The 21558-nt window shown below is 41.7% G+C and overlaps 2 protein-coding genes across 4 annotated transcripts in view; one reads left to right on the top strand and one right to left on the bottom strand.

The window, feature by feature from the left end:
• Positions 1 to 9865, bottom strand: part of map3k5 (mitogen-activated protein kinase kinase kinase 5) — a gene marked incomplete at its 5' end in the record, with an annotated part of 48973 nt that extends 39108 nt beyond the window's left edge. Inside the window, one exon of one of the 2 annotated variants that reach the window (XM_083534953.1) lies at positions 9487 to 9865. In XM_083534953.1, the coding sequence (XP_083391079.1) occupies positions 9487 to 9865 (379 nt within the window). Of the gene's footprint in view, positions 1 to 7549; positions 7572 to 9486 lie in introns of those variants that run through there. The other variant, XM_083534954.1, reaches the window with a different exon arrangement.
• A 626-nt stretch (positions 9866 to 10491) lies between these two features.
• lrp11 (low density lipoprotein receptor-related protein 11) lies at positions 10492 to 18360 on the top strand. Of its 2 annotated transcripts, XM_083535093.1 has the most exons (9): positions 10492 to 12959; positions 14461 to 14618; positions 15791 to 15932; positions 16011 to 16136; positions 16586 to 16744; positions 17125 to 17295; positions 17453 to 17509; positions 17858 to 17974; positions 18123 to 18358. In XM_083535093.1, the coding sequence occupies exons 1-9, from the start codon at positions 12323 to 12325 to the stop codon at positions 18275 to 18277; spliced, it is 1722 nt and encodes a 573-aa protein (XP_083391219.1). In that variant the 5' UTR covers positions 10492 to 12322; the 3' UTR covers positions 18278 to 18358. The 2 variants fall into 2 exon arrangements, with proteins under 2 accessions (XP_083391219.1, XP_083391220.1); XM_083535094.1 differs by lacking the exon at positions 17858 to 17974 and having other exon boundaries at positions 18123 to 18360.
• Positions 18361 to 21558: the final 3198 nt, after the last annotated feature.

Raw genomic sequence — 21558 nt, 5'->3', positions numbered from 1 at the left:
CATTTCAAGTTTAAACCTGTCCAATTCTACAACTATTAAGAAACAAATATGGCCGCCAAATTTGTCATTAGTATACTCGAATACTGCTGTAGGTGAGGTGAGGAGGCCTGTGGTGCCGTTCCAATTCAACCCAAAGGTGTTCAATAGGGTTAAAGCTCTATAGCAGGAGATCTTCCACCTGCGAATCAGATCTTTATGGTCTTTTTGAAGATGTTAACGCATCTAAAGAAGTCCAATACAATTGAGTGCCCCATACTGTGTCGCGGCACTTTGGGGATGAAGCACATACGGCATGAAAAGTCAGATGTCCCAATATTACATTTTTGTTCCCTGCAAAATAAAAATCCAAATCCTCCATGTGGAGGATATACCGTCATACCGGTAGCAAAAGCTTATTCAACCTGCCTGACAAGCTAAATAGAATTAACTCTGTTACTAAATGCAGACTCCTGACTCGTGCACCGAAAGCAAAAACAATCGAAGGAATTTCTCTCTGAAGTCCAATTTCTAAATACGAACTCGAGAAGAAAGAAGAGATGCCTGGCGAACAATAGTCGGCCTTCGAAAGCCGAGAAGGTGGTATTTATAGGTTGGAAATGAATGCGGCGCGTGCGTGTGTGCGCGATTGCTCCCTGAGAACCGTTTTATATTCGAAATAACCCAGAACTAAATGTTCTGTCTGCCTCGTTCTCCATTTACTGGGAATGGAAACGGGCTTTAATGATATTCGAAATACGGCTCAGCTGATCCCTTGCTCTCGTGTATGGGTTTTGAACGATGCGACGAGCCAAATGTTTTTTTTTTTTTTTTTTTTTTTTTTAACACAGCCACTCAATCTGACAAGGACACCATTTACAACACAGCATTCAATAGCTAACTCTGCCTGGTCACATGAACAAACCACAGCATCTTTTTTTAAACTCCTGCGTTGTTGCATACCTCTTGAAAAGAGTTAGGGACAGACAAGTCTAATACTTCTAATACTTTTGGACTGAGAGGATCAATTGTCACATGAGATGATGTTTGTATATACATTTTTTTTTTTTATTAATAACATTTATCCTCCCTAAGCATGAATATCAGTTTTACACATTCTTGGCATCCAGACAGTTCGTTTTCAGCTTAAATGCTTTGACATGCCTGTTGTAAATCCTGCCAAAAGTTGTTTTCTTTCTGACCTTGTGATCCAGTTCATCCCAGAGCAGATCAATTGGATTTAGGTGCGGTGCCTGGACAAGCCGTTCCATGATAGAAAACACTCCAGATGATCGCTCACTAAATAACACAGCGTTTGGACGTACGTTTCAACTCCTCGTCTTGTTGAAAGAAGGGAAGTCGGTCTCAATGAGCCACAGCCCAAACAAAAACGCATGGAGTTGAGCATCACGATTTGGTCAAATCCTTACGCTCGCCCATTTTTCCTGCTTTCGAACACGTCAACTTTGAGGACAAAGTGTTCACTTGCTGCCTAATAAATATATCCCACTCACTAACAGGTGCAATGATGAAGAGATCATCACTGGTCGGAATCTTATGCCTGATCGGTGTATAACGAGTTCTCCCAGAATATACTGAAACTTGTATTATAATACAATGTTTTTAACCTGCTGTTGTTGCCCGAGGCGACAATTTGATGGAAACGAATACAGTTAAATGACCTGGTTTGTTGCATCTTAAACAAAAGGAACACGCAGGCGTCTCTGAAAAACGATAATCTTATGATCACTGAATGATTTATACTTTGAGAGAAAAGCCAAATAAAGTGCAATAAAATAGAAGTGAAGCACAGATTGAAAAGCGTAGGGAACGTGGTAGCTCAGCGTTTAAGACATTGGACTTTTGGATTGGAAGGCGATTAACTTTAATCTCAGCATCCCAAATACCAAGCTGCCACTGCTGGGCCTTGAGCAAGGCCCTTGACCCTCATTTGCTTGGTTGAAAAGTCGTTTTGAAAAATTCCCTGCATTCAGGCAAAAAGGAGTGAATAATAGCAGAATAATGGAGTTAGATGGTTCCAGCACTCATGCTGGAAGGAGTGGGAAGTCGGATGTGAAGCTTTAAAAGCTCCGTAGAAGAAAGAGAAGCCGAGACGCATAGATAATCTTCGCAATGCTGAAAAGCTTATCTGGTGCCTTGCTGCTTTCAATTATAGACTCAATGTACAGAGCTGATAAACAGCCAGCTTTGGTTCGGGAACAGGAGTTAGTGATAGTGATGTTCTTTTGTATGCTTGCGATTCGGCCTTGACGTCTTATCGTTTCGAAAGCAGCTTACGCCTGAATGGCGATAGTAAAGGATCAGTTTCTGACAGCGCTGGACGTCTGTAAACGTCCCAAGGTGCCTCAAGATGGCACGGTTCCTCCTGGTTGTTAAGAACCAGGTCAAGAGCTTGAGCTGAGGTTCAAATCGAGCAATAGATTCAGGAGGATCTCAACTTTTCCTGAAGTCCTAGATTGATTTTAGGACTAAATCTAATTTCTACACCAGTCTGTGAGTTTTTTGGGGGTTTTTTTTAAGCCGCTGGCATCGAGCGCCGTCGCCTTCGTTTCCTTTCTTATGACTCCAGGAAGCGGCTGTCTCGACCTTCCTTCCTCCGCGCTGCCGCTTCTGCACAGGACCGAAACCGAAGCACGAGCGTGCACAGAGCTGCTACTGATCAGGAAATCGAAGCAGTCACCTCAAGTAAACTGCGAATCCCGCAAACTTAACGTTCGCCCTGTTCGCTTCAATTTATCCGACTCCTGTGTGCTTGTTTCTGAAGCTGCAAACATCGTTTTTTTTGCTCAAGAGCCCCCTGACCGCAGGATCTTGCGACAACGGAGCCGGAAACCACACCTTTCAATAAAATTAATATAGTTCGCATCTGCCGTCTTTCCTACGTATACCTGCTGATAATTGCACCCTGAAGACAATCAGAATCCCTCATAACTGCACCGACTGCACATAAAAATTGCTCGGATTTTTATTACAACGGGCCGGCTCGCCCATCGTAATCGATTTTGCTCGTTTAAATGGCCGGGCAGTGCGCTCTCTTTCCTCTCGCAGCTCTACAGTTTGCACGGCAGATCCTCTTGACCTGGTTTTCTCGATCGCGAGCCAGGATAAACGAAACGCTTGAAATCTCCCGCTGAGCGTTTGTTCAGGCGCTCGGCTGAGCTCCAGACTCTCGCCAGGCCTGCTGCTATTCACTACGACTGCGTTTACCAGCATTTTCATTTCACTTTCACCCTCTCGTCTCATCTCCTCACCTCTGTCTCAAAGAGTTGCACCCATGGCTGGCTCTACTACACACAGCACACATTCAGCTAAAGGTGATATACTATACTAAGCTTCTAGGATACACCTCTGCTTTCTGCACTTCTCCTGATGACATCATCAGCCCCAGGTTTTCCGTTTCATGCCTGGGAAACGGCTCAGCCGTGTTGCCAATGTTTTTAACCTCATTTAGATCTCATAGGGATCACGTTATTATACACGCACAAAACACATGCAACGAATCCAGCAAGACTCAGAATCGTCAGAAGTGCGACGGAAAAGCCATACAATTTGACGAAATCGAATCAAGCGACTAGTAACTTTCTTTTTTGAAGCTGATAAATACCACACAATGGAAATTAAAAGAAATTATTAAATAAAATAAACAAAGAAATACATAATTTTCCATCTTTAAATCAGTGACATACAAGCAATGAAAAAACTGGCACACACACATTTCTATTAATATAATAAAATGTCCTCCTGCATTTATATTCTATTATATTGTCAATTCTATTTTCATTCTTTCATTTTGTTTAATCCTTCAGATCTTTATTTTCTATTTTATGTCACAGGCCAGTGGTTTACAATCTTTTTTCGCTACTTGTTTTACTATGAATGGGTGTTTATGTGACGCAAAACATTTAATTCAATTCTAAAATCCATGTCCGCATCTGTGACGGATTCAGAACAGTGCAAATACGGGTTTATGTGAGACTCTGCAGGTAGAAGCAGAACAAAGACATCAGAAGGCATAGTGGCATAAACAAACCCAGCACTGTGTGCGTGCGTGTGTGTGTGTGTGTGTGGAGCGAGATGTGATCCGAATACCCAAATACACATTGTCTCGTGTGCCCTAAAGTCCAGCATCATTGCGAAAGATCACCGCGTTCTTTACTGTGACCACAACAACCTCGTAAAACCTCATCTTAAATGACATCATCGGCCCAGATTAGAGTCAGATTGAAAAAAAACTAACGTGTTTGCTAAAAACGCATATGCACGCTTTGAAATTGTGTCCGAGGTAAAGTTATAGTATATTTATTATCAAATGATACACACAATATGGGGACACCTAGCTTTTCCAGCCACATGAGGGTTTTTCACAAATTGCTACCACAAAAGTCAGGACATTTTCCCCTTCACTTGAGGAACCTAAACCTTTTAGAGCATGACAATGCCCCTGTACACAAAACCAGCACCATGAAGATACGGGGTACATGGGTTGTAGTGGAAAATCTTGAGCGGCCTGCTATAAATTTCAGCTCTACTGAACCCCTTTGGGATGAATTAGAACTGCCATCTCAGGCCTCCTGAGCACAAATCTCCACAAAATCTAGTGGAATATCTAGACAAATGTTTGATCAGAAGATTGATATATTATCTCTGGGAGATGAATAAATAGAGATAAATATGCCTAAATAGTCGTGTTTTATAGCGAAAAAAAAAATCTGCCGATCGAACCAACAAACTTTAGCTAACGTCAACCGGAAGCCCCTCCCCCTTTTCCCTCCAAAATTCGCACACTTCCTTGAATACAGTTGTTTACTGACTGTTTTTCAGTTTATTCATGTGAATAAAACTCAGTGCATGTTTGACTTTGACGTATAATCACAAAAGAAAGAAAAAATAAGCCTCTCCTGAGGGTTTTTGTTTTTCCCCACAGAAAGACAAAACAGGAAGTCAAACAGCTTTTATTGCCATTTCAACCACATATACAGAAGCTGATGCAGTACACAGTGAAATGAGACAGCGTTTCTCCAGAACCCTGGTGATACAACACAGCTACATAACGGCACACGGAGCTGAGGACTAAAGTAAGTGTCCTCACCACATAAAGGGGATCTTGACCAAAGTAGAGAGTAAAAAAACGTGTGTTAAAACGTAAAAGGAGCGGGATTTACATAAAAAAAGTAAATAAATAAATAGAAAATCTAAGATTACAAGAATAAAGTCTTAATATTTTGATAAATAAATTTTAATTCCCTTAATTATCATCCTCACAGTCTCTTGAGAAACATCTATCCACTGGTCACCATTTCAGACTGAACAAAAAAGTTTCCTGAAGAACCTCTGTAGCGTCAATGCAGATGTGCCAAAAGACAACTATTTTAATCAAGTAGGATTTAACCGAATCCTCCACATCCATTTTACGCAAAACGGTGAAACGTTTCTCGCCAATTCTGCGATTTTTCTCAATATTTCGACTTTATTCTCGCAATCTTAAATATGTATATATTTTTAACGTGGCACTAAAGCGGCATCATAATGAACTCAAAATCCAAGCCAAAAAACCCCCCCAAAAAAAACATCTGTATTACAACGCCATTTTAGATTCCGAGAATATTCGCCTAAATGCGGCATAAAAATTTATACGGACCGAAATTCACACCCCCAGAACACACACACGGTACCGGCACAACGATCACTTTCTGCACGGCTGATTGATAGGTGCATGTGGAACGTCAACACAATACAAATGGCGCAAAAAAAGAAAAATGTAAAGGTAAAATCCCTGAACGCACCATTTACACCTCTCATAACAAAGCCAGAAGTTACACAGCAAGAAAACACTCCCTGAAAAAAGGATTATGACGCCTTGACAGAAACCAGGTTTGATTCGTCAACAAACACTGGGATTACCAATAGTTAGAAATCAGGTTTGGGATCTTAAAACCCAAACAAACAGTGCAGTATTTACGATTGAGTTTCTCCACAGCAGCAGATGGTGAATTAAAAATTCTGAAAGCTCAATTGAAAAAATAAAGCCTCGAGGCTTGTTTTGTTTTTTTCGCTGAGGTAACTAAAGTGCCGTCATGCACGAGAAAATGGGAAGAGATGCAAACAGGATTGTTTTTTGTTGTTGTTTGGACGTGCCTCAGCGTGCCGCAATCATCCTACAGAGATCTTCTGAATGCGCCACGTGTTCGCAGCCAACAAAGGAGAATAGGGAGTGCGTTTGTATTCAGCGAGTAGCTTTCATTCGCGCTTAGTTATTCGTTAAGAAGAGCCTTTTCATCCAACAGGATTTACGAGTGACATCAAGTACATTCCAAGCATAGATACTTGACAGTTAAGAGCCTTGCCTGAAGGCAGAGTAACCTCACATGATTACTGGTAGAAGTAGCTCAGTGGTTTAGATGTTGGACGTCTAAGAGTTCAAATCCCATCACCACCTTGAGCAAGAACCAAACCATTCAACTGCTCAAAATGAAAGACACATCGTTCTCCAAAAGGGCAGTCAATGCTGTACTGCAGAACCTTCTAACTTTCCATAAAAACACCAAAAACCTGCAGAGCTACAGCGCAAATAAAACAATTTACATTTACATAACATTACTTCAGGTTTACACTTAACCATAATGCTGCTATTAATATTACATATTGCATCCTGGGACACTCATCCATGCAGGTTTCTTCAGGGATCGTCGGTGTTCTCTTATTTACCTGATTCTAGATAAGGAAAATCAATGCAGTACTGCAGAACGGAAAGTCTAGGTCTGCGCTAATCTGGATAAATTCCAGGAGTTTTTTTTACGTCTAAAAACGATCCAGCGTCCACACTTTCTTTCTCAATCGTTTCCCAAAAGACACTCAGCAAAAGTAAGACTTTGCTCCGTTTTCAAAACAAAAACGAGTCTTGGGGTTTTTTTGTTTGTATTTTGGCGAAAGCCTCCGTTTTCACCGTCCGAAACCGCGTTTTCAAAAGGCTACGTCTTCGCTGACCGAAAAACGCTGTCTCAGCGTCTTCAAACCGGACAGAAAAATATGCGTTTTCAAACGAAAGTGTATTCAATTGGACAAAAGAAGCTGCCCTTAAACATCGAACCTGCAATTAAAACACCAACAAGGTGTTTTTTTTTTTTTTTTACATGAAAATACATTTTCCCTAAACAATTCTTGAGCTGCTGTTGAAACTCTTCTCAAAGAATTGAACAAAAGCCTACAATGAACCACTGAGCCAAATTCCAAGAAGGAAAAAAGAAGCGTTTCAAACTAATTTATCATGTAATGAAACGATATGACTATTATAGATCCTAAAACAGTACAAAATAAAAAATAAAAAAAAAACAATCCCCAAGAAAAAATAAATAAATAAATAAAAACGGCACTAAACCGTAAACTGGGCTGCCATAAACTGAATATTCTCACCTACCAGTTATACAGGCATTTCATGCACACAGACACACACAGACACACACAGACACACACAGACACACACAGACACACACAGACACACACAGACACACACTATTGAATTCTTGCTACTGATTATTCAGTTGTGTTGACTCACTTTCCATTCATTCAGAGAAGATCTGATTAGGTCAGGGGTGTCCAAAACGTCTCCACAAAGGGTCTGTGTGGGTGTCGGTTTTCATTCCAACCGAAACAGAAGCCACACCCGAGTCTACTGAAAGCCAAGATAAACGGATTAAACAGGTGGAATCAGGTAGGGCTTTTGGTTTGCTTGAAATGAAAGCTCATGCCGGCTTCTTTTGGATTAGATCAGAGCGCCCTAGATCGGATTTTGAGATCGATCCGAATCAAGCGAGGTGCTCGAAAGCCCTTTATATTTTTAAAGTATATATATAAAGCCATACAAATTAGGTAACACTTAGGTAAAGACTAGATTTGTTGCTGGTACAGACCTCTAATCAAGTTAGACTTGTTTTTACACATGTTCCGAATGTATGCAGCAGTTAAACCCAAACTTTTGACAGCCACTGTAAATACACCCATATTGAGTTTCTAAAGGTTTATTGTGATTGGAAAAGAGCCAAAAGCTGTGGTTGAACCTGGGTTGTAATCCTAACACACTTCTGTGTGATTCATGGATGAGTCTTTGTTTCTATGGTTTCTATGTCTGAAGAGCCTCATGTGGAGCACCAATGGGGGCTTTCTGAGCCAACGCTTTCAAATCCAGGAAACCCATCTTCAGAATGAAGCAAGGTCGACTTTCAGAGCTGCAATCCCTTTTCGACTCTGGTACGACTAGCGCTCAATTGTTCTACATTCGACGTACTTCAAGAACGCACTACATACAAACTGTCCCATAGCAATGGTGGGTGTTGATCTTTTTCCACACGACGAACTGACAAGATCCAAAAGAAATCCCTTATCTCCATGGGTTGTGAAGGAAAGCCGCGAGAATGTGAGAAAATGCAAGGTGTTGAAATCGCAGTACAAATCTCACCCTCTGAGAGGAACTAACAAAAAGCTTGATAACGAGCTGATAAGCAGAAACATTGCAGTTGAAATGCAAAACTGCTTCTGTGGTTAAAGAACCAAACACCAAGCCTGATCATATCACGCCTGAGAACCCGGTGATGAGGTGATGCTTTAGATCACTGTGTGCTGCAGATTTCATACCATCCAAAAAAGAGCTTTGGGCTTTGAATTGCCTTATTATTTGAATTACATGTCTTCTTTCGGCGTCTCCCATTAGGGGGTGCCACAGCGGATTATCGTCTGCATACCCCCCTGTCCTCTACATCTACCTCTTTCAACCCAACTACCTGCACGTCTTCCCTCACCACATCCATAAACCTCCTCCTTGGTCTTCCTCTTTCCCTCCTTCCTGGTGGCTCCATTCTCAGCATTCTCCTACTGATATACCCCATGTCCCTCCTCTGCACATGTCCAAACCATCTCAATCACACCTCTTTCACCTTGTCTCCGAAACGTCCTACATGCGCCGTCCCTCTAATAAACTCGTTTCTAATCCTGTCCATCGTCATCACTCCCAACGAAAACCTCAACATCTTCAGCTCTGCGACCTCCAGCTCCACCTCCTGTCTTTTACTCAATGCCACTGTCTCTAATCCATACAACATCTCAGGTCTCACCACAGTCCTATAAACTTTCACCTTTCACTCTTCTATCATAAAAAAGTTCTATGATTTTTCAGGATTAAAGTTGGTCATAACTAGCTAGACCTTGGGTAGTTTTAAAAGGTTTTGGGGTGGTGTTTTTATTATTATTATTAAAGCCAGGGGGAAATACTTAGATGTCTGAGAAATAGTGTTATGACGTCACTAGGAGCTGTGTTTTTAAAGTTATTCAACGGGAAAATGTACATGTAAATGTTTAATTTATAGGAAGCGTGACAGCATGTTGACATTTTTACAAGAGTTGAATGAACAGATAATTTGCAGTCTATGGATGAATGGATGAATGGATGGAAGGAATGAAGGAAGGAGTTCCTAGACGTTCTCTTTTATAGAGACCCACCTGCGTTGTAGAACTGGTCGAGCACGGCCACCTCGCCGAAGTCCAGCTTGCCAAAGTGGACCACGTCCAGGCGGCAAGCCGCCGCGTCGCACGCGTCCTTCAGGCACTGCAGGGCCGCGCTCTCGGCCGGGCCCGTCTCCGAGTTAAGCACGTACGCGACACTCGCGGCCCGGCTCTTCGCCGCGCTCGGGCGTCCACCGACGTGTGCACCCGCGTCCGGAGCGCTCACGACAGCGGGCTCGTTCCAGAAATCGCCGGCCGCCGGCACGACCAGCACGCCAGCGACCTCCGCGTGACAACACGCCTCGCTTCCCCGGCGTGCACCGTCCGCGCATCCCGGTGCCGGAGGACCCGAAGGCTCGCGAGCCGAGCTGATCATCGCGTGCGCTGCCCTCTGTTAAACCCCGAATCCTGCGTGCTTCCAAGTCGTGAACTCCAACATCCTCCTCCTCTTAGCACAATCATGCATCTGTAGTTTTCTTTTCTTTTCTTTTTTTTTTTTTTTATAAATAACTAAATAAATGAAATTAATGGGGGGGGGGGGTGTTTGTTAATCACTCAGGAGCGCGCGCCGTCGTGGACAGTCACGACCCTCTACGACGCTGGAACGCGCACGCGTTAGTTTCCCCGAACTTCATGCGTTCTTCCGTGCAACTTCCTCCTGTGGTCTCCGGAGGGGTTTCACGAGAAAAAGGGAAGAGATGAAGAAAATGCCTTCCCCCTTCTTTAAAAAAAAAAAATAATAATTATAAATATTTAAAAAAAAATCCGAAAATAGTTGCGGCGTCAGTGACCGGATGAACGCATCCGGTATGAAAAACAACTTGTGCAATCGTTTCCCGACGTCTGTCTGCGTTGGACCCTGCCCTGTTTCCAGTGTTATCTCTTTCTCTCTCGCGCGCACACACACACACACACACACATACACACAGCGAGGCGGAGCCTGGGGGCGGTGACGTGACCATGTAGGGAAGTCTAACTAGTGCTCCACTCACAGGCTACTTACTATGGCAACTAGTCTGGAAAGGTAAAAATGATTTTATCCCTCGCTTTATTGAGCGATGCAGCAGCGCTTTAGTCCTTCGTATTTACTAGTAAAGATCTTCATGATTTCACTGTCTGGGTTTTCATTTGATTACATTAGTAAATAGCTTTACATCCTGGAACACCCTGAGCTTGGGTTACTGTCTAAAGTTTCAAATACGTTCATGTGGGTTTCTTCAGGGTTCTCCAGTATTCTCCACTTTTTCTCTAAAGCTGATTGAGTGAACTACTCTAATAAAGCACGTTTCAGGCACTCTGATGACCCCTAGTGGTGGACTCTGGATAATACCCAAAGTCTACTGTATACATTTTATAAGGTATAAAATAAATAATTTAGTGCAAATTGTATTATTATTATTATTATTATTGGAATATCATCTGGAATTCAGACAGCCTTCAGAAGCTTATTAAGAGGGGTATAATTATTGAAAATACAGTGAAACTCAAATGTGGGTTATTTAAGTTTGGTCGCAACACCCAAATGTGGGTGGTATTGCGATATCAGTAGTCCTGAGCATTCTCATGAGTCGAATTGTGAGGAGAACAATGTGTGACGACACATACATCCAGCTCTGTCTTGGAAGCTTGTTGGTGCATGTTGGACTGCTATTGTTCAAATGTTGAGCAAAAACACACTGAATTTCAGCACATCTTTTGTGCTTTTGTATTATGGAGCTGCCTTAAGCCACAGTTTTTTTAAGTGCTTGTCACATAGGTATACATTTAGTCCCTATTTGCAGTTATAATAATCTCCACTCTTTTGAGAAGATGTTTCACTAGATTTTGGAGTGTGCTTATGGTGATGTTTGCTTATTCAGCCAATATCTGGGATACTGATGTATCCCCAGAGGTCCATTTCATCCCGGTTCCAGTTCATCCCAAAGATGTTCAATATGGTTGAGGTCAGAATTTTACAGCAGCCAACTGAAGATCTTCCACTCAAATTCATGTACATGATATCTTCTTGAAGTTGGTGCAAGGGAATTAGTAAAATCAGGTACTGATGTAGGTGAGGTGAGGTGAGGTGAGGTGAGGTGGCCTGGGGTGCCATTCCAATTCATCTCAAAGGTGTTCAATAAGGTTGAGAGCTCTTTTTAGATGTCTACATCAGGCCCACGCCAACCCATGTAAATCGTGGATCTGACTTTGTGCACAGGGGCATTGTCATGCTGGAATAGATTGAGGTCTCCTAGTTTAACAAAGGGACAATTTTGTCCTTTCAAATTTGTCCTAACAAAATGTGAGCATAATGTCGGGTCTTGAGCTGTTTCCAAATTTTCCAAATACTTGAAACTCAGACTGTCAGGTGTGAGAAAATCTTTCAACCTGAGCTTCCTGTCTACATGTTTAATGTGTCCATGTCGGTTTCTTCAAGGTTCTCCGGTGTTCTCCCATCTCCCATCTCTGACTGAATGAATAAACTGCAAGCTGTAATAAAATACATTTCAGTCTCAATTTATGATTCCAGAATCGTGTCTTAAAATAAATTAAAATGTGTTTGTTTTTTTAAACTGCAACAAAGCAAATATGTATATAGGGTCAAAGACTCGTTCGAGTCATTTCGCTTGGAATCGACTCTATTTGGCAAGGAACCGACTCCCGAGTCTCTCATCACCAGCATCTCAGAGGAGGACAAAAGCGGCGCACCTGCGAGAAGAACCGAGACGGAAGTGCAGATTTGATCATCACTGTGATTATGCTGATGTGTGATTGGATCAGAAAGACATCAATGATTACCTTTTCGCTCCTGAGATTATAATAATAATTATTAATAATTATAAAGGATTGGAACATGTTGGTATCAGTGCTTCTTCGTCAGCAGCTGGGTTTCCTGCTGATGTTTCTCGCCATCGCAGGCGCCTCGAGCGCTTCTCAGATCTCCGATCTGAAGTCCAGACTGTCGGGCGTGGAGGAGCTCCTGGAGGAGTTCCGTAAGCAGCTGCAGCAGGACGAGTCGTACCCGAGCGCGGTGGCGGATGAGGAAGATAAACATAAAGAGGCCGGCGACGCGTGCCTGCGCGACTACGACGCGGCGGAGGAGCGCATCATCCGCGCCGTGGCCTCCATCGAGCGCGGCGCCGCCTTCTTATCGGCGCCGGGCCGCGTGCGCAGCCACCGCGACTGCGTGCGCGCGTGCTGCGCCGAGCCGCGCTGCACCACGGCAATCGTCCAGGAGCAGCCGCCGCCAATGCAGACGCCGCCAATCCAAACGCCGGAGCAACAAGCGGACGGCGGCCTGCGCTGTTACCTGTTCAACTGCACGTACGGCGGCGCGAACGTCTGCGTCTTCTCGTTCCAGCGCGGCTTCAGCACCTTCGGGCGCGTCGCGCGCAACGTCAGCGCGAACAGGGAGCGCCACCGGAGGCCTCCTCCTCCTCCTCTTCCTCCTCCGGATGAGGGAGACGAAGATGGCGACTCGTCGATGCGAGGTACTTGGCATGGAGATCCACCAGTGTTGTGTTGTTATTATTATTATTTATCTTCCTGAAGGTCATGGTAGATGATACATTTTGGTCCTTGAAGTAAACACCAACAACACACACACACACACACACACACACACACACACACACACACACTCCCTGGCCTGTTTTTTTGGATAGACCCTTCAAGATTGATCATATCAAGCAAACCACTTGATCATTAGATTTAGATGATGTCACAGATGTAAGGTTCAGCAATCCCAAGTGATTGACTGCAAAAAGAATGAGAACTTTGGAAAAACCTCTGGTCCATAACAGATTCCACATTTTAGGCTGGGTGGCAGTTTTTTGGAGGATTTATTTTAGAATCGTAAGATCCTAAGATCTAGCAATTCTTTAGAGTCCTCCTGATTAGGAGAAAGCAGCTTGTTTGGGCAACAGATTTAGATTTTGTTCCCTTTGTTGCCATGACAGCTTTTGTTTTTTGGGTTGATTAGTGAACAGGTTTGGAAATTAGTAATCAGGTGAGTGTGTCTGCTGGAAGGTGGTAGCTCTGTGTTTAAGACGTTGGACTCAGATGTTCACAAGTTCAAATCCCAGCCATAACAAGCTGCCACCTGCCCCTTAACCCTCAACTGCTTAGTTGTAAGTCGTCTGGATAAGGCAATCTAGAAGGGCGAATGTAATTGAAATCCTTGGTGATTTTCATTGTTGTGGGGTTTTTCTGACATCTTTACCACCGACGATTTGTTTGGTCAGAAAACTGTAAATCGTTTAAGATGTGGGCCTTGATTTTGTCCTTATGCACTCTAAGGTGATTTATCAGACCTGTTATTGAACGAGCTTGTGTGAATTTCCATCACACATCAGTATGTGAGATTATTAGTTAGTTTACATTTACATTCTGTTATGAACCAGAGGTTTTTCCAAAGTCCTCATTCTTTTTGCAGTCAATCACTTGGGATTGCTGAACCTTACATCTGTGACATCATCTAAATCCAATGATCAAGTGGTTTGCTTGATATGATCAATCTTGAAGGGTCTATCCATTAGTTAGCAGGGCTTTACCATTAATAATACATCACATTGTACAAATACACTATCTGGACAAACATTTGTGGAAACCTGATCTTATAGGATAAGATCTAATCGTATCCATTTAAAGCATATATTCATGGAGCTGGTAGAGGTTTGGGTCTCCTTGTTCAAGCCTATTTATCGCAACCGCATCCAAAGACGTCCTCTACCTATTGTGTGCCTCCAGCTTTGTGGTCAGGTGTCCGAATCCTTTTGTCTGGAATAATATTAATTTGTTACTAGATTGAAAACTATAGATGTCTCAGAAAAGTGCTGAACGTGGATCATTTTCCGAGCTTAATATGAATGAAAACAATTCTTTAGGGATTCTTTGGCATGTTGCTTATTTCACGTGTAACGTTTGGATTGTATACACCACCAGTTCTGTATTTGTACACTTGAAACCGGTGTATTAACCGATGCATTTCAGAGATGGACGAACCCCCACGAAGTGACGCCGGTATGGACGTGGTGATCCAGCTGCCTACGGACTGGGCCATACTGGACGGCAGGGACAGCATGGACGACCACGGTGTCGTACGTTACGAATGGGCTCTCGTTAAAGGAGATCCGTCGATCAGCATGAAGGTATAGATGCTCTCAGCAGTCCGCTGTACCTACTGGATTACTCGAATTATAGAGAAAGTTTGCTTTGCTTGCACCTCTACGTTTATATCATGGAATCTCTTTAAGGTTTAGGATAGAGTTAAACAAATCCCGGGAATGTCTGCAAAGCAAGTGTTAGCTCAGTGGATCAGATGTTGGCTAAGATGTGTGATTGGAGGGTCATGGGTTGAAATCCAGGTGCTGCCACTGCTGGACTCGAGCAAAGAATTTGCACAAAATCACACAATTTGCCCCACAGGAAAACCGTAATGCACTGAAAAAATGCACGGAAACCCTGGAGTTGTATTATGAGGTTAATATCGATGCTTCTGCTTTCTTTTCATTGGGTTTCTTGCTTTAATGACGCCATTCGTTCTCACTGTATAAGATTCCAGTCTGTGGTTCAGCGCTGTTTTATACTGACGTGAATGGATTGGACGCTGAGCCCGGGCACCAGATTTACCTGCAATCAAGAGGCACTTTTGGGTTGATAAAGCCGCAGTGCTGCGGTGTGTTTACCCAGTCAGGATAAGAATAATGTCGACAAGTTAAATGGGAGACTTCCAGTGGAAAAGAAAGCAGCTGATGTAATGTTTGTTAGGATGTAGATACACACAATGAGTCAGCAGTGAGATTGCCTCGTTGGCTAATCCCTCACAAAATTAATTTGATTGGATAATCTGTGTGTGTGAGAAAGAACTGTGTGTTTATCTGTTCAGTAAAGTCCTTGTTTAAACTTGGGTGTGGTCTCAACATGTGTTTTTTTTAACACAAATCTAATACTGTCATTCGATTCCTCTTGAATAATTATATATATTTTTATGATCTATATCTGTTTTCATGAACGTGCAGAGCAGAACATTTCTAGGCATAAAAAAACTAGGTGGTCGCCTAGGGCACAACCAGCTGAAGGGGGCGCCAATGAGCACCCCCTGCCCTGATCTCGCCCATTAAAATAAATTTTTTATATACAGTAAATAATTTCATACTTGAAATTAGGTAATTTTGTACCATTTTCAATAGAAATTTTGCCGAAGGTAACAAAAAGACTAGAAAAGGCCCTGTTCTGCCATGTCTATTTTCCACGATGTTTATACTTTAACACTGTAAAAAATAAAACGCAATGCAGAATGGTGTTGTAATGCTGTTTACAGGTTACCCACCCGGGTCTTCTGAAGCTGAGTGGGCTCAGAGAGGGCGTCTATACCTTCCAGATGACAGTCACCGATACCGTAGGACACCGGAGTTCGGATAACGTGTCCGTCACAGTGCTGGCACCTGAACACCATGCAGAAGGTATACAAGACAAAAACGGACAAAAGTCGATTGGTTGTACTTTGCAGTCCGTATCTTAATGCTCTGTTTTTCTTGCAGTGTGCACTCATCACTGTTCGCCATACCAGTTCATGTGCGATGACGGTTGCTGTATCGACATCAGCTACGCCTGCGACGGCAAACAGCACTGTCCCGATCGCTCTGACGAAGACTTCTGCCGCAACTGTGAGTGTCTCTGATTTTAAACTAATGGCCTCCTTGGTTCATTCCACATCTTAAAGTTTGGAAGTGTTTCGGCAGGCGGTTTAATTCAGGTCATTATTTAGCAAGCCATAGGCAAGAGTCGCATGAATGAACTTCCTGGGGTGGCATGAAGAAGAAATCTTGAGAGGAACCAGGTTCAGAAGGAAAACTGTCCTCATTTGAGTGATGCCAAATGTAAAAACAAACAGCACATGGTGTCATTCGCCCCTAGAGGCTGCTCTTGTAATGACAGCGGACCAGAAGCCGGAAAAACTATCCTGGATTTGTTTCTGGCATTGTTCAAAGGGCTGTTACAAATATGGAGGCAGGCAGTATTCGGCCCGTTTTAGTTTGGGGACTCCTCTTCTCTCACTACGTGTCAGATGATGAGCAGTGTATGAATTGCTTTGTGTGTATTCCTTCGTACGTAGTCGACAGTGGACGCAAGACCGTAACTCACCCAGCCAGCCCTCTGTCTCAGAATGGAGGAGCCAGAGAAGCAGAAGGCCGAGCCATGATCCCTTCAGGACCACGTAATACTGGAACCGTCATCGATCCCAAAATACAAAAACAGTCTACAGATGAACAAGGTATCAAGATGTACAGCTTGTAGTAATTACGTTCCTATGCATTACAACTAGTTATGGTTCGAATGTTAGGTTTAAGCAAACACACACACAAATCTGCGGAGAAGCTTTTAATCAAATCGGGGTTCCAGAGAGGAATTTCCATCTTTCTTTCTTTTTTTTTTCTCATTCTTTTTAAAACAAAGCTCCTCTATGTCTTGTTACCTGATCCCCTGCGAATCTCAGAGTGGCTACACATAGCAAAGGCCAACTAAAGACTCATGTACCTTCTCTCTCTCACCGACAAAAACACACCATCTCTATACATATACTGTATATATATCTTTGAAGAATTCAGTAGATTTGATTAGATCATATATCCTCATCTCGCTCACTCTCTTTAGATCCCTGCTTGATGGCCCCCGTGGTTGGTCCGTGTAAAGGCATTTTTCCACGCTGGTATTACGACCCCACAGCAGGCGAGTGTAAACACTTCCTGTACAGCGGCTGCAAAGGGAACCACAACAACTTCCTGCAGCAATCCGACTGCGCAAACGCGTGCATCCAGAAACCCGGTGAGCAAAATCCCAGCAACCGGGAATTGTACGTTTCCACCTTCAAACACTATACAGACAAAAGTATTAGGACAATTAAGAACAATTCGGATATCTGTGAAGCTGCATTGTGATAATGGCAAAATGAAGTAATGACGACGGTGTAAATGCGTTGCAGCTCCAGGTGATCGTCAGGCCACTGCAGCACCTTCTCCGACCACACACACAAACACAGGTACGGCAATTATCTATCGTGTAGCATTTTTATTTTATTTTTTTAACATTGTTTCCTCATGATCAGTAAATAAATTTTTGTATTCGGCTTAGGAGCAGGTTCTAGATCAGGGGTCCCCAAACTTTTTTCTGTGTGGGATGATTTAAAATGTATTTACGGTGCTTCACATTCAATATCGCCTATTGAAAGAGCATTATTGCTATCGTAATGACATTATTGCTATAATTGCATAATTGCTATTGAATTTAAAACATTTACTTACTTATGCATGTGCATATGATCGCTATTAAAGCCTACTGACTCAAGAGCACTATGGTATTTCTTGTCAATGTGTGTGTGTGTGTGTAGCTGCCAGGTCACCCAGCCTTGAAGCCAAATCTAAGAATTCTGCATCACTGACTCAGAACGATCAGCCAGTAACTAAAGTTCATACAGAATTAAGTGGACACTCACCACCAGAGTCAGGTGTGTGTGTGTGTGTGTGTGTGTGTGTGTGTGTATATTCATACACATTACAAGACAATATTACAATGCAATAATAATATGCAGATAGTATTACGTAAAATGAAGTTTGTGTGTGTGTGTGTGTGTGTGTGTGTGTGTGTGTGTGTAGGTACGATCCTGGCTCTGGTCCTCGGCATAATAATCAGTGCTCTGCTTTTGTTGATGGTGGGCTGTAGGCTGCGTGTTCGCCGTCACCGGAGGAAGAAAGCTCTGCCACTCACCACCGAAGAATCCGATTACCTCATTAACGGCATGTACCTGTAGTGCAACATGGCGCATCTGTAATTCATATTTTCACTCACACACATAAAAAGCAGAGTGGGCTTACAGTGGTATATGAGGTGGTATCAAAAAGTTATCTTTAATAATTTAGGTTTACACACTATCACCTTCAAAATAGTCCCCTTGCAGTGCTTCCAGCATTCCTGCCACTTTTGGAATATGTCCTGGAAGTCTTCTAGATATTCATTTTGAAGGAGCCAAATTTGGTGAGTAGGGTGGGTATGGAAGTGAGTTGTTGTTGTTTCCGGCGAGAAACGGTTAAAGGGGGCAGACGTGTTTAGTTGCACAGCTATGGACAGGACAATGTGTTTTGAAGGTCGGTGCTCCCTGCGACTGTGTGTGTAGCCTTGTGCTGCCATCTGTTGGCGTGTTACAAAACTAGTTTTGAAACTTTCTGATACCACCTATATATATATAATATATATATATAATATATTGAGAGAGAGAGAGAGAGAGAGAGAGAGAGAGAGAGAGAGGGAGGAAAGAGTACCATGAATATATTTAACACTCCAAATACATCATCTCAACTGTCCACACAGGACCACTTGTTTTGATATTTAATGTAATGAAATAGTAAAATATATATATATACAGGAGTCAGGAGTCAGGAGCCTGAGACTAGTCTACTTCTTTTCCCACTTATATCAATGAGTCCAAGCTTCTACATTCTCAGAGTCCTGTTTCTGGCTGGCTGGCTGGGGTGTGACCTGATTGAGGTTTTCAGCTGTTGTAGCACGTCCACCTCGACATTTGTGCAAAGCTTTCCTGCTCACCCTGGTTGTAAAGAGTGGTTACCACAGCCTTAGAGTCAGCTTGAAACAGTCCGTTCGTTATTCTCGCCTGACCTCTCTTGTTGACGCCGTGTTTTTTCTGCCTGCAAAACCACTACTAGGCTCGGGCTGGAGGTTTTTTCTTTTTCCGTGCCTTTTCTGTGTAACCTCTACATGAGATCAGCTACATATTAATGTGGCTGTTATATTTTATATTTTAAAGATAAAAAATTTGAAATTGGGGCCTGTTTTCAGATTGAACAAATAATTAAAATTAATGTATTGAAATCCTGAAATGGAAATTCAGGATACACACCGGATCAAAAACTCCCAACCCAAATTCTCTAAATTAAGTACTGTATTATGATGATGATGATGATGAAAAGAATGATGGTTCATATTATTAATTGGATACTATATAAATTATTAGCTTATTAATAAGCGAAAAAAAGAACAACTCAGTTTTCTTTTAATTAATTTTTTTTTTTAAATGCTAAAATTAAAAAAATACGTCTTACATTATATCATTTATTAAAGGTCAACTGATTTACTGATTTTATTGATAGCTAGGTTGAATCGTACTTTCCGATAATCGATTAATGAACCGATAGTTTTGAAAATAGATACTGAATTAAAAAACTTTACTACAAAAAAAAAAATACTATCTCCGTGCAGCGTGCAGTCTCACATGTAAAAACAAACAGTAAGTCGATTTTTCCTACGAAGAGCCAAAAATTTAATTTGTTTAAGGAACATGAGCCGAAAGTAAGTGTTGCATAAAAGTAAATGTTCTCAACGCTAAGCTGAATCCGCTTTGTTTCATAACGATGTCTGTGTACCACTGCCTCGATGTTTCCTTAGGTAGCTGTTCGTCGAGTGTCACAAATCATGCTGTACCTGCACCCTCATTTATATTCTCATAATTCAATTTCTTTTGTAACAAATTTTTTTGTTAATTGTTTTGCGAATTTTTGGTTCAATTGTTAATGAAGATCTGTTGCAATGGCACCGCCCCATATTTTTCATAAATGGTATGGCACGACGGGGCATCTCTGCACTATAACAAATAATAATAACACTAAGACTTCCCAAAAATTCTGATCATTTTTTTTTTTCATTTTTTACACTTAATTACAATGGAATCAACTTTTCCCTTCTGTACGGATCACATACCAGCATAAAACTTTATTTCGGAACCTATTTATTGTTAAAAATCCATTTTTTTTGTGTGTTTATCAAGATCTGTATTTATGTTTGAATCTTGCTTTCTCCTATACTACCATGCTATTGTAACCAACATTCCTCATTTTTATGTTCATTTTTATGTGTTTTTAGGTATTTTACAGACATGTATATTTTTATGTATTGATTACATGGCTAGTGCGTACGTACACATGATTTGTCGTAGCTAGACTTGGTTCTACGATCATGAATACTCTTTTGGATCATATTTAGAAGTACAAAGTGCAAAGACGGAGGAGTATTAAATAAATAATAAAACGTTCAAATACTAAAACATTAGCACTGTAGAAGTTTTGTTTGTTGGTCAAATGGGAAATTGCTCAATTCAGCTAGTTTTCTTATTGTTTCAAATAAGCTGAATGATAAAACTAGCTGAATTGCTAGCAAAGTTGAAATATTTTAAACGGAATTTTACTTCAGTTGAAACTGATTTCTTTTTTACTTCGGTTGGACGAGACAGTGAAAAACATAACAAAACCCCTTTTCAATCACTTGATTTTCACCTAATGAGAAATCTAGCCAAAATGTTCTTGCTAATTTGAAACAATGAGGAAACTAGCTAAATTGTGAGCTATGGGGAATGGAATCAATTTATTGATTTTTTATGACAAACACTAGCGTATCTATGTAGGACAATCTAGCAATAATTTGACAAGCTAATTTCAAACAATGAGCTAGCTGAACTTCTTGCAGTAGTGTGAGGTTGGTCTATGGAATGATTCGGAGTGAGAAGTGTGATATAAGAGTTGTGTTTTTCTCTTCTCCAGCTATTCTGTAAAACTTGCTGCTATACTTTCAACATGTTGCATTCGTTTATATGTGCAAATATACTATTACATTTGGGCACACACACACACACACACACAAAGCATGGCTTCTCAATCTAAAGACTGGAAGATCTGTCATAGGAGCTTCCTCCCGGCCTTCAGGCACTCACACGTTACTGCAAGTGACAGACTTCTGAAACTCAGGCGCTTACAGGATTCTGATTTCGTGGCTGTTTTCAACATTAAACTTACATATACATGGATTTAAAAAGGGTGTTGAATCATTATTTAAATAAAATTTTGAAAATTTACTGTGATACTGCATTGAACACATCAAACAATGGGAACGTTCCTGGATTCCACTTACAGCCTCCATAAATCAAGAGATACGAGAAAACTAGCTCTATTGCTAACTATGTCGAAAGACAAAACTAGCTGAATTGCTAGCCAATTTGACAAAAAATAAAATAAAAAATTGCTAACT

The sequence above is a fragment of the Silurus aristotelis genome (genome assembly GCF_946808225.1).
Source record: "Silurus aristotelis genome assembly, chromosome: 29".
NCBI classification, from domain to species: Eukaryota; Metazoa; Chordata; class Actinopteri; order Siluriformes; family Siluridae; genus Silurus; species Silurus aristotelis.
The sequence above is the reverse complement of the archived record's forward strand: the minus strand, read 5'-3'. Positions and strand labels throughout refer to the sequence as shown.